This window comes from Gavialis gangeticus, unplaced genomic scaffold (genome assembly GCF_001723915.1).
Source record: "Gavialis gangeticus isolate Ggan-Ray unplaced genomic scaffold, GavGan_comp1, whole genome shotgun sequence".
Classification (NCBI taxonomy): Eukaryota; Metazoa; Chordata; order Crocodylia; family Gavialidae; genus Gavialis; species Gavialis gangeticus.
This window is the reverse complement of record NW_017728997.1, coordinates 2,302,605-2,316,068: the sequence shown is the minus strand read 5'-3', so window position 1 is coordinate 2,316,068 and position 13,464 is coordinate 2,302,605. Positions and strand designations below refer to the sequence as shown.

The window sequence follows — 13,464 nt, the reverse complement described above, 5'->3', positions numbered from 1 at the left end:
TCACTAATTGCTCCTTCTTGTTTATTAGGGGTCCTATGTTACCCTGTTCCTTCCTTTTTACACTCTCACTGATATCCTGCCCCACTTTTAGCTTCTCTCATTCCTTGGAGTATCAGACCAGCAGAGACTCCCTATTGCTGAAGAAGGGTGACTGCACCTGAAAGCTTGCTGAAAACTTTTCCCCAACTACTCAGCTGGTCTAATAAAAGATATCACATCTACTCAAAGAACCTTGCCTGCCAAAGCAGTAACCACATTTACATCAATTCTCTTCTCCTTTTCACCTGGGGAAGTTAGTTGTAATCCTCATTTAAGCTATTAAGTTCATCTGAGTTCTATCCATCTAATAAAGAGTAGGGCCAGGCCTAGGATCTTTGTATTGCTTAAAGCATTTTAAATTGTAAAAGAGCATGTACTAGAAAGGAAAAAAATCCTTTCTCTGGCCCCCCACAGTTAACCTAATATAGCATTTCCCATCTCCTTAATTTTGCTGATTATAATAAAATTCAAAGTAATTTGATTCAAATCAATAAAAAAAGAACTTAAGAGAGTCAGGAAGTCTAACCGAAAGCTTCAGTGTCTTGTCAGAGTAAGGAAGGGATTCTGTTTAATTAAAACATTATTGCTAATTTCAACTTTCTACTGACAGTTTATCAGCTGGCAACTATTTTTTTGCCTGTGATGCAGGCTTCTGTCTTCATAGTTCAGTTGACCTCTGAGTATACTTGAGGAAGCAATAGCTTGATGACACCTCTGCGGGGACACTTTTGTTCTGGAAAAAAACTGCTGGTGAATCAACAGGAAGCCCAGGATTTCTTGCTGCTCCGTTTCTCATAATTGAGCATCTTGATCCGTCGTCAATTTGTCATCAATTTCCAGAGTCTATTACTACAGAGATTTAACTGTGTTTAGTCAGAGAAAGATATTCGTCTCTTTATAGTATGCAACCAAGTACAGCACAGACTCATTATTCAGAAGCAGTCAGTGAGAACTTACTTTGGAATCCTTCCCGTGACACAGTTTGAGCATTCGAGTGTTTTTCAGTACTGACTTTATTTTAATTTCCTTTGATGTTTACCAAAAATGCTTCTGCTTCTGCATTTGTCACTGCTCAGCTCCGACTCTTGCATCATGAGTACATCTCACCCTCACACAGACACGATTTATGATTGTTTAACATTGCTGGCAGACTAGGTTTGTTTATGTACCTATGAATGGCCCTATTGCATTAGACTCGAGAGCCCAGTCTGGGATTCTGTCTCTGGTAGTGGCTAACACCAGATGCTCTAGAGGATGGTGTAAGCACCCCACAAGCTGCTTCTGAGTAGTAATTGGTGTGTTGTTGGAAGACTGTTTAACTGTCAGGGCACCTAGAGTTTTTTGTATGTGGCGCTCCATGATGACTGTTTAAACCTAAATAAAGAAGAAATAGTAAATAAGTCATAAAACCCAGCATAAAACTATGAGAGCATAGCCAAAGGAAGACAGGAGTTTTAAGGCATATCTGATATGTGCCTTTTGGTGTTAGGCAAAATAGATCAGGTTTTATAAGAAGCATTTCTTCAAATCATGTTCTCATGTGATGAATGTACGCGATAACAAGGACACCTGAACACTGAGTATATTTATTTAAAAGCCAATATATCGGGTATTAGGGAGTTTCCATTATACGATGGTTAGTTACAATAAATGCAACCATGGTTAGAGGTAATACAGCAGGCAGCTTTCCTACATTGGGCTTTTTCTACATGAACTGTAGGCTAGACTTTGATCAGTGGGATATTTTATCTGTCTAGATTTTCTCACATGCCCTTTCTAATATATATGAAAGATGTTTAAAATTATCTGGTAAAAGTGTCAGAAAAAGCATGTCTCGTGGCTTCATGGACACTACCAGCCTGGGTCTAGTGTTTATATCATCCTCATCACTGTGGCACCCTACATTTTATCAATTGTTTGGGTTATTTCTGATGAATGAATGAATGAATGAATGAATGAAATTATTTACTAGGAGGAAGTCTCAATTACCACTGATGCTATTGGGAACCAAGGCTACACACATCTCGAGGGCTTCAGAGGAAAGCCAGAAGATGTTGGTCTTGCATCTGTCAGTGCCAGGTAGTTAACAGTGTTAGTCTCAGTTCAGGTAGAAGGCAAGGTAGAGGTACACCATGTAGAATACCTGAATCAGAAAGGCATAAGCTGCCATGAGCCACTGCTCACTTCATACAGTCTGCGTTCATAGTTTAATGATGTATCAGTATTATTAACCAGCAAATTGTCTGTCAAGAATGATCTCCAACCCGCACTGCCGCCACCTCCCGGGAGCAGGGGAAGAGGGGAAGCTTGCCCACAGGATCCGCCACCACCACCTACCACCCCATGCTGCCGCTGCACCACATCCAGCAGCGTACCATCCCCCACAACACACACATCCGGCCCCGTGCCACCGCCCTCCCCCCACCACTCCACCTGCGGCCCAGCTGGTCCACGCCACCCACCCGCACTCCCCCAGCTCCGCATCCACCTGACTCACTCCGCCCGTCATTCTTGACGGGCATTTTTGACGAAGCACTGGCTGGAGCCATGCCCCCCCTTCCTGCAAGAGCGTTACAGGCAGACAGACACACAGACAGATGGACTAAGCCCTTTATATATAGAGACAGATTTTTATTAGGACCCCAAGCAGGTTCAGGGAGTCATTATGCTAGTCATGGTGCAAATGCAAAGTCTTCAAGGTTTTTCTCCTGCGACTTTCTGCAATAAAAGCATAGGGTGCTGCCCCAGGAGCTAAATGGATAATTCTGCTAGCAGGCAGCTCTTAGCTTCTTATGTGAACTATGTTTCCAATGGTTAGAGAAGAAGATTGGTATCCCAGGCGTCCAGAATCTGCTCACCCTAAGACTTTACGTGAGCACGTTCACTTCTCTGTGTCTCTTCTTACCCATGTCACATACCTTATGTTTCAAAAGCACCTTTGGACACTGAGAAGAAAAGGCAATAAAATGCTAATAAATCCTGCTTGGGATCATGTGCAGAAACAGGTGAGAAAAGGGACATGGCCTTGATTTTAAGCAACACTCAGAAGCACAAAGCAGTTCAAAATGAACACAGGCTCAATTCTAAAACTGGAAAAACAAACCGCAAAATTGTTTCCGTGCTACAAGAACACATGGAAGAAATACAAGTAAAACACAATGGCAAGTTAAAAGCTACATTGACAGAGGTTTGATTACGTTTACTCTTTTTTTTTTTTAAAGAAAATATCTAGAGGGAAGCCATTCAGTTCAGAAAAGCTGCTGTTTTTCTTTACCGCTGAAAAGTCTATTTTGATTTCAGAACATAACAAAGAAACTGGATCCTGCTCTTTGCTATTTTGATATAGTTCACATAAGAAGCTAAGAGCCACTGCTAGTAGAATTACTCATTTCATGGCTTCTGGATCCAGTCACTGATTAGGAAGTGGGAGCCCCAGGAAACATTGGGTGGTGGGGGGAGAGGCGGAGAGACTTTGGGAAAGGAAGTTGAAAACACAAACATATGGGTTCCACTTAGACTTTCACCTGGACAAAGGGGCTTTGTCTTTAAATCTCTTTGTCAAAGCAAGAGCAGCAATGAACTGTGTTAAAAGTAGTAAAGATCCTAAAACTGCAGGTCAAAAGGACCAGGGGCTAAAGGACAGTTATTCTATCAGAGGCACCAGTATTCATAAAAACTGAAAGAGAATCACATCTTTGGACCCTTCTTCTTCCAAAATATTTTACCTCTAGTGGCTGCGATATGGAGCCAGTACACTACCACCTGATCAGTGCTAAAACCTTGGGAAGACAACTCCCTCTTGCCCAGCATTGAATGGGAAGCCAGTGCATAAAATAGAACTGTGAATTTGCAGCTCACACATGGCTTTATCTGAAGGATGCTTTTTCACCACCAACTAATTTAGTGACCTGTCCTCTTTCCAGGAGATAACAAATCACCCCAAGACACTCTTGGAGCCTGTAACCCTTCCAGCCCTCTCTCATCCACACACTTCCCTCCTCTGGACTCAAATACAATTAATGTTAGCATGCTTTGAAAAAATAGCATTCGGGTCCACAACACCTTGGCTTTGTAAGGTTCCCTCTTTCACAAAGAGATGAGTTGAGGGGAGAGGGATCAATTACTGGAAAGAAGAATGCATCAACATTTATTTTGGGATATAAGGGACTAAAAATATCTCTGATTCTCCTTTTTAAACATCCACACACTCTCTTTTGCTCTGAATGAGTTGGCTTTCCAAGTACATTGCTTCCTCCTTCTTCCTTTAAAGGAAAAGGCTGAAAGGAGAGATATGATTCAGCACTGGAATTTCAGTTTCCCTGCTTGTGGTGTGTGTGGGACAGATGTGCAGCAAAAACTCCACAGCTGGGACTGGATGCTTCCTCCTCTTCCTTCCTTCTCCCTCCCACTCCCTTTAGGGTTAAAGCAAAAGAAAGAACCTGAGGATACAGTCACACTCCCTCATTGGGTGGAAAAGTTGGAGTCCCACCTCGGATTGGCTGGCAGGATTTTAGAGGGAGTTGTAGACTCCAGTTAAAGGGGCATGGTTCAGGCAGGCTGTGGACAAGCACTCAAGTTGTGAATTGGAGTATTGAGAGCTACCTCCCATGCAATTTGCAAACAAAAGTCATTTAACAGACTGCTGCCAGGAGTATACACTGTAGCATTCTCCTACAGTCAACTTCCCTGACTAAAAGACCTGACATCTTAAAATACAGAAGAGGAGAAGACCAGGGCAAAGCTTGGAATGGATCTGAGTCCAGGAATTCAAAAGGTGAGCTGTAACTTTATTCACATGTTCTGCTTTCTTTCCCCTCCCTAGCACTTACTCGCTTGCTTTCCACCCTCCTCCCTGTTGTGTGCCTGCATCTTGGTAAGTACACAAAACAGGTAACTACAGTAACAATCTGTGTTTAAGAAGAAGGTAGTGTCACCTTGATCATTTATGCTAATGCCAATAGAGGTATGTGTTTACACTCTTGGGTGAAGACATGGAAATTTTCCAGTGTACATAGCCTGCCAGCTATCCTCTCTTACACGATGTTTCTTTCATCTACCTTGCAACTAAAATAGTCTGAAACTGGAGTCAGAGAAGCTACCTGCCTTATTGTCCTGTCTGTTAATTTAATACACTGACCATCTATGTTACTGTGTCACTCTTTTAAATCCCATTTCCCTTCATCTTCTGTGGCTTTCCCCCCTCTCTTCTTAACCACTGCCAAAATGCTCATTCAAGAGCTGGCAGCAGCAGAAACACAAGGTAGCTTATTTCTCTCCCCTGGGTCTCACCACTTCTTAACAGTGCTGGCCCAATGCCCTCTCAAGTGTGTGCATAAGTGTATCTAAAATTGGGAGTCACTAAGCAAAACTGAGACTAGACTTAGTTCCTCCTGCAGCTTGACAGCAGATCACTTACCTGTATACAGGATGTGAGTGTAAGTGCTTCTGCTCCACATACAATGCAATTTATTTCATCTCTTAGGGATGAAAAGGAAACAAAGGCATCGTTCCAATGAAAGCAGTTAAGTGACTTATTCCAGATTTGTAGGTGCTCAAATCCTACCACTAAGCCTTGAAAAAGAGTGGTCTCTGTGTCTGTTTAGCTCTGGCAGGGGCTGCAGCAGCTAAAATTTACATGAATGAGACTGACCTAAACTGATACTCTGTGAATTAAAAAAATCTTTATAAATTTAAAAAAAAAAAAAAGAAGAAGCTCTCTTCCTCCTCCTCCTTCCAGTGGGATAGCTATCCAGCAATGGACTATTTGCCTGATAAAACATGCTGCTTATATCCATGGGGGGGAAAGCTGGAGAAAAGCTTCATATCCTCTGAAAGTTATTATTTATGAACTATTTGACCTCCAGCTGCCTTACTATAGAGGGAGAGTTCAATTTAGATCGTGCTCCTTAGCACAGTAAAAATCAAGTTAAACATGTTTTGGTTTTTTTCCCCCTGCAAGGAGGAATATTTCCCTTATTCATTTCATAATTATCTGCATTTTGTGCATGCTTGCAAAGTTCCTTTCATTTTTCTCTGAGGCTCCAGTTACATATTTTGAAAACTGTGATTTCTTCTCTCCTCTGGAAGTGGGAGGAGAGGAACACTTCATACACCTGGGAACTGCAGTCATTGGGAGAATTGCACATTTGAACACAATGACTTTGTGTGTGTTGTTCCATTTCTTTGCTTGTGTGTGTGTGTTGTCCTGTGCAGAGGCAGCCTGTAGCTAAGGGATCTGTGGACTGTGGTTCAGAGTAGTCTCTCTCCATGACTTATAAAGTGAACTCAGTGCACGGTGTGATTAGGCTTGTTCCCTCCTGTTCTGGCCTTCATAGATATGGGCCTGAGTCAAAACTTCCTGAAATCATGATTAGCGGTGGGGGCGAAGGAAACGAAACCAAGAAGCCAACCAAATAAAATTGACTTATATGGGCTTTGGGTCGGGAACATAAATAGCAGACACAAAGGAAGGAAAGTTTATAAAACAAATGTTTTATATCACATATATAGCATACTCTCCAGTAAGTGTAGATAGAAAAATCTACAGAAAATTTTTAAAAGAGTTGCACTATGATGAGCTAAAACAGGAAAATATGTAAATACAAGACAGCTACTCCCATGTCATTTAATTGACACAGCTAATTATGAAATCAGTAAATGAAACAATTCTAAGCTAGAATCTGCATCACTCTAGAAAGCTCCCCTGGGTGTTTGTTGAAGATCCTGCGGGATTTCTAGCCCTCTGAATCTAGGAAGGACTCATCTTTTTATCCAGGAAGGGCCAATTCTCTTTCACTTTCCCATTTTGTCACAAGTGAGTCCAAATAGCTGAATATCCTCCTAACATGCCTTCAAACAGACCATTCCTGTATTCAGTCTTCAAAAAAGGGAATATGTTGCCAGGGACAGGTGTTCTTGTGGCCTCGGTTCAATATGCCTTCATGTTACTGGAGGCTGGGAAAGGAAGCCTTCCGCTTTGAAGTGAGATGAGATGCATTTTTAGGATTATGAATGAGGTTTTGTCTTTCTTTCGAGTCTCCCTCAAGGGCCCTTGGTAGCCTGAGGGCAGAAAGGGCACCTATATACATGCTCCAGGGTGCAGGTGGAGGGGAGGCGTTTGACAAGCTTTAGTTAAAGCACCCCTGCTGCCATTTTGAAACGTGGGGGCACTGAATACACGAGACACTGCGGCCCGCTGGAGCGTGCTGATTGGAATGCTCCAGCAGACTTGATGAATCAATTAATTAAGTCTACTCCAATGCGCTCTAATCAATGCGTTGGAGCACATGCAAAAGTGCCCAGAGACCCCAAGAGCCTCGTAGCTTGACCATCTGCACAGCAGGCTGTTGGGCTGCATGCGCTGGTACTAGTATCTAGGAACTGCTCCTACATGGCTTGAAAGCAGATCCTGAAGACTTTTCTTAGTGTGTGAGGCAACCCCTGCTACCACAGACCAAAACCTCACCTGCCCCAACCCAAAATCCCTGCTCTCAAAACCTTTCTGCCCCTGTGTCACTGCCATACTGCACCGTCAGCTGGAGCAGTGTTGAGCTGCACCACCAGTGAGCCCAAGGGCAAGAGCTGTCACACAGATATTGTTTCTCTTCAGTTCCTTTTCTTGGAAAGCCCAAACTTCAGGGGTTAGGGAAGAGTTAGCATCATAACCCAGCTTTCCACTCCCCATGTTGCCAAAAGGACTCCTGAGCTCACAACACTGCTGTCTTCTGAATGCAGAGACTGGGACTAGGATAAGCCAGTGGCTAGTGCAGTGCTTCTCAACTGGGGTGCCACATCACCCTGGGGTGCCTTCACATCCTTTCAGGGGTGCTGCAGGATGCCACACAATGCTAGCACTGTTGGGTTTACAAACTAGAATCGCAAAATAAAGAGATTTCAAATAGAAATCCATAGTTGTGGTCTTTCTGAGCTCTTTGGTGCAGTTGTTCTGCTGCATTATGTTTCTGTAGTCCAAAAGAGTAAAAACTAAGAGCTGACTTTTTCCAAGACACCTCAGATCTATCCAGGGGTGCCTCAAGTCTTCCTAGGGGTGCCTTGAATAGAGCTTATGATAAGGGTGAAGTCTTGACCCTTTAAACCTATGGAAAGGTTTCACATATCTAACTGATTTGTGTTGTCTCTTCTCCCTCCCTCCAGCTTTGCTGTCCCACTGGGACAACCATGTCAATATGAGAGTGGTGCTAATGACATTGGTTCCTCTGACTGAATAGCACACTTCAGAAGGCCTTCATTACTGTGATGTCATTGGGCCATTGCCTAATCACAAATAATACAATCCCATGGCCTGAAATGATCTCCAGCAGAAACTTCAGAATGACAGCATCACTTGTGACATGGCAGGGGTGGGGTGTAGTTTCAGAGGTAGCTGGATCGACTAGGATTGACTTCTCTGCTGGCTGTTAAATTATGACAATATCAGTGAGGTTTTCTTAGGGAAGGTCAGTGAGCAATCACTGTCTTTGACTCGTATTTCCCATGTACATTAAGACCCAAGCTGTTCTCTAGCTTTTATAATAATGCTGTCCCTGAAGAATAAAGTTCAACATAACTTTTAACCAAGGCCCTTAAGGAACTGTGTGCAGACACTCTGAATATAGCCAGTTAGCGCATGATTAAAACTGCATTTTGTTATACACTACATCTGCAAGTTCTGTTCCTCCATTCATTGGTCCAAGTCCAGTTCATGCAATTAAGTCCAGCTAATTTCATAAAGACCCATGGAAAGCCAGCAAGATTTAGTGAGGTGAAGTCAATGGGAATTCTTCCATAATCACAAGTGGAAAGAGAATAGGCTCTTGATCTTAAGCAGCAACTAGGTTGTGCTTATGCAACCAAACAGCAAAGATGGAGTACAGGGTCTTCCTGACTTCCTTAAACAGCCCGCTCTAGAGCCACCAGCAAAACGGCTCCTGTGTACAGGGGCTGCTATGGAACTGCTCATTCCAACAACTTTGTGGAAGAGGAGAAAGTCGCTTTCTTCTCCTCCTCCCACCCCTCATATCCCTGTTCAAGGATGTAGCAAAATGAATGGCTCTCAATCCAAAGTGCTCAGGAAACTCCAAGGAAGACCGTTTGACCTCAACATCAGTCCTTCATTGAGGGCTACAATGAGCCTCAATGTTCTGCTGCTGACTAAGGGCTAGATTATGCCTCTCATGAACCTGAGTAAGAAGCAGCAGGGAATTGAACAAGTCAACTATGTCCTCTGATTCCCTGCTAGTGTAAGGTGTGCAAATAGACTTCTTCCCAGCTCATTTTTACTTTCCTGAAAAAGTAGAGGCAGTATCAGAACCCCTCCCATTTCCCACTCTTATGGAAGCTGGAGAAGCTATTCTACCTTGCAGCTCAGCCTGTGGACAATATGTGCAGGAGCATAAGGGAAATGCTTTCACCACCCCACCCTACCCCCATCAGCCCACATGAATTGAGCATGTACCATGGGCGACCAAGGTTCCTGAGCAAACCGATTCTGCACCAGACCCTTCTCTCCCAGAAGTTTCTCATACATAACTTGTGAATGACTAGGGGCAGTGAACCTGCAACAGAGAGGATATTTAAGGAGGGGACAAAAAATAAAAGCTTGAAAGCACTTGGAATTTAGAAACCTGTCAAAGATCTTTTCCAAAACATTAAGTTTGATATGCACATTCATTGCTGGAAGGACAAGATGTCATCTGTAAATTGGAAACTCTTTTAAATATGTGAAGAGAACTGCATGACTAGCCCTGCAATGCAGAGAAGATGCACATGCCACAATGAGATGATATTTTTTGATTGTTTGCTCCTGAACGGGCAACACGGTGCTAAATGCCCGTGTGTGAAGGGAAGGCGAATATTACTGTATGTCTGCTGTAATGGCCCTGACAAGTTGTCTGCCTTGTATTGCCTGAACTGGAACCAAGAGCAACAGTTTAAAAAAAATAAAAAATAAAAGCTAGTTCACACTTAATGGGAAATGCAATTAGATAATAAACACAAGAAAAATAAATATCTTGGATTAGTCTGTCTGAATAACGCACGTCCAAAGACACACAGGCGTCTTTGCAGTAGACGGCTGTTTAATTTCCTGAATCATGAGAAGGGTACTTTTTCTGGGCATAGGGTGAACTACTGTCAATTTTTAATTTGCCTTGGCAGTGTTGCTCAACCAGTTTGAACAAGTCTGTGAATGCGAGTCTGGAATTCATTACGGCTTGTTGCAGGGCCCCGAACATTTGATTTTCAATCACTGTTGGGATTAATTATTGTTGATGACTTTGCCTGGTATATTATGGGATTCTTCTGAGGAAATTAAAACAGCGTGAGGAGGAAGGCATTCTGCTTGGGAATGGGTTGTTTAGATTAAACTTGAAATGGAGAATCTGAACATGAAACAGAAATAAAGCTTGATAGGTTGGCATTTTGCATTTTATTGGAAACATTTGAACAGAAATATGAAAACAAGGCATAGCATCAAACTACTTTCTCTTCCTCTTCTCACTGACCTCTCCCCCTTGACTTCCCCCTCCCGCTCCCACCAAATTTAATCAATAATTTGATCTGGAAATGCAAAAAACCTTTTTAATCAAAAAATCAGTGTTCAAAGCCAAGGCTAAGCATTCTCTTTGGGGTGCTGCAAATGTTGTCCATGGGTTTGTTTTGAATTTTAATATAACAATTACACTTTGTATTTACATTTTAGCATGAATTTTATAAGTGAAAGTTGTGCTCTCAAAGCCAAAATGGAGGAACAGAGATGTTACCATAGAGCAATCCACCGGCCCACTCTGTCTGGCATTTTGGGCAACTAATCTTTCAGAAAGCGGGAAAGGGGAGGCAGGAGAAACCCTCTGCACTGCAATTATCAGTAATTGGACCCAGGAAGTGGCCTATGATTTGATCATTTACATCTATGCATTAGCATTCAGAAACAAATGGAAGCTGAACTTGATTAGGAACTGTAGAACCTGCTCCACTGTGGTCATAACTCAATGTAGAGAGGTTTCTAAAATTGGGTCTCAGCTTTAGACTATCTTACCTTTAAAAGACCTCCAGGAGTTTCAAGTCTAAATCCAAGCCTAAAGGGAAATCTTTCCCTTTGTTTATTCTGACTGATTGTTTTCTAAGACTCAATATAGAGCCATATATACTTGCAGAGGATATGCCACAGAGCCAGAAATGGATCCTTCACAGACCTGCAATTTATTTAGTATCTGCCAAACTGGTACACTGGCCAAAAACCAAGGAATGGGTTTCACAACAAATTGAGCATGACATGATAATGCACATTAAATATGATTTGTAGTAGCTTACATGCGCGTGCAAAACCATCTGATTAATTCTTAACGGGCACAATTACTGCTAGCAAACATTGAGTTCCATGACAAAAAATAAAAACGGTTCTTCTTCATTGGGTAAGCTGAAATTAGTCTAACAAGATACTGAGAAGACAAAGGTGTATCTCATCTGGGTAGCTCCAATGAGTATTGAATAGTTAAGTCAGTTATTACTGCAGACTCATGGCCCACATGTAGTCCTACTTAAACAATGGTCCATAATCTGTATGACTCTAAATATTTAGCTAAATATGATCACCATCCCTAGACTGGAGGGGGATAACTAAGGTGTGCTGGCAGCCATAGCCTGCAAAGGGAAATGGACATCTTGCCATAAACACTTGTTTCTACTAACATGTGTTTTTAAGTGCTAACTTAAGAAGTGACTAATATGCATCACTGTGGGCAAGTCTACATGTACGCATTTACTGCACAGTACGGGTGTGCACTGTGCACATGTAGACATGCGCCTATACTGCGCAGTAAATATAGTGGCTTATGCCTAGTAAGCATTATGCAGGAATCAAGTTTACGCTCAATTAGTAACTGCGCAGGAACACGTGTGTAGATGCCCTCCTGCACAGTAACACTATGTGTGTGTGAAATGGCTTTGGACTGTGTGTGTGGACTGTGGAGTAAGCAGGAATAGCCTGACATCTATACGTGTAGGCATTAATATTAACACTGTGTGTGGATTGACTTGGGACTAAAGTTAGTCCCAAGTCAGTCCACACACAGTGTTAATACGCTTTAATGCCTGCACATGTAGATGCCGGCCTATTCCCGCTTACTGCACAGTAACTTATTGCACAATAAATTTAAGCCTGCACAAATGCACGTGTAGACATGCCCTGTGAGTAGTTCATTTGGCAGAGCATGTGAATGAAAGTTTGTGTTTTTAGCTCCATTGCTGCTTTGAGCTACACTCAATTGCATAGGTTACAATACTGGCCCTTTAAAATCCTTCCTGTCCTTCAGGAAAGTAGCTTGGGGGAGTGGGGGTATTAATAGGAAATAACTGTTTATTTGAATTCATTCTGCAGGATGAGGGATTTTGATGTGCTCAGAGTGTAGCTATTGTTTCATTTAAAAAGAGATGATGAGGGAAGACTTCAGCGGAGCTTCCCTGGAAATATTTAACCCTAGTGCAAAAAGTTAGCTGCTTTCATACTCCCAATACTGATTTCCCTGCATTCCCACCAACCTGCCCTCTGCCCACTCTTCAGTCCTTTACAGATTGTGGTGATCAGCATTCTTCACCCTCATTCAAGTTAAGGGCCCTCCCCTCTCCAGCATACATCTTTGCGGTCACCTATTCTTTCCTTTCTCACACACACACACACACACTCTCTCTCTCTCCCCAAGCCTGGCTATGCTTCACAATGTGGGGAGCTTATCAAAGTGGGGAGCAAAGCAAATGTCTCTATATACACTTTTTCTAAGCAGGCAACTTGCATTAATAGCAGTTTTAAGTCTCCAAAATTGCTGGCAGGTGAGTTCTGATAGACTGTGAGTTCTTTGCTCGCTATAAAAAGGGTCTCTGATAGCTAAAAAAAAAAAATGTTTTGAGTCAGAGACAAGGAAACAAATAGCCCATTTTCTTCCATCTCTCTGGATATAAATGATCATATAACACTGCTGTTTATTGACTGTACATAATCTACTTCCTAGAAATACATTTGCCATCAGTGAACCCTGGGAAAGCATGTCTAATGGTCACCTTTAGTTAAAGTTATGTAGAAATCAAAATATTGGGACATTATCTTGAGTAAAGAGAGTTGATGAGCTGTTAGCAAGAAAATGAGCTCCTCTGAAAAACGAGACCTACACTAATAGGATCCAGAACTTGACATCAGAAGAAAATCCCCTTGCTCGGTTCTTATTTCAAAGTTTCACTCTGAAATGTGCATGCCTCTTGCCATGGTTTAGAGAGACAGACGTTGTGTGATGTACTCAAATGAAACCACATGGTTTTGATATTGGAAATGCCAAGAGAATGATTGCTGTTAACTGTGAGACATAATTGTGCATGTTTATATTAAAAGATCTCCATACCTGGGTCTGCACCGTGGGATTGAGGTTTGATTGTGAG

General features: G+C 42.3%; 1 protein-coding gene across 2 annotated transcripts in view; it reads left to right on the top strand.

Moving 5' to 3' along the window:
* The first annotated feature begins 4,576 nt into the window (after positions 1–4,576).
* LMCD1 (LIM and cysteine rich domains 1) overlaps positions 4,577–13,464 on the top strand; it is a 70,494-nt gene continuing 61,606 nt past the window's right edge. The window contains exon 1 of one of the 2 annotated variants that reach the window (XM_019504699.1): positions 4,577–4,813. In XM_019504699.1, the coding sequence (XP_019360244.1) occupies positions 4,787–4,813 (27 nt within the window). In that variant the 5' untranslated portion in view covers positions 4,577–4,786. The remainder of the gene's footprint in view (positions 4,814–13,464) is intronic. The other variant, XM_019504698.1, reaches the window with a different exon arrangement.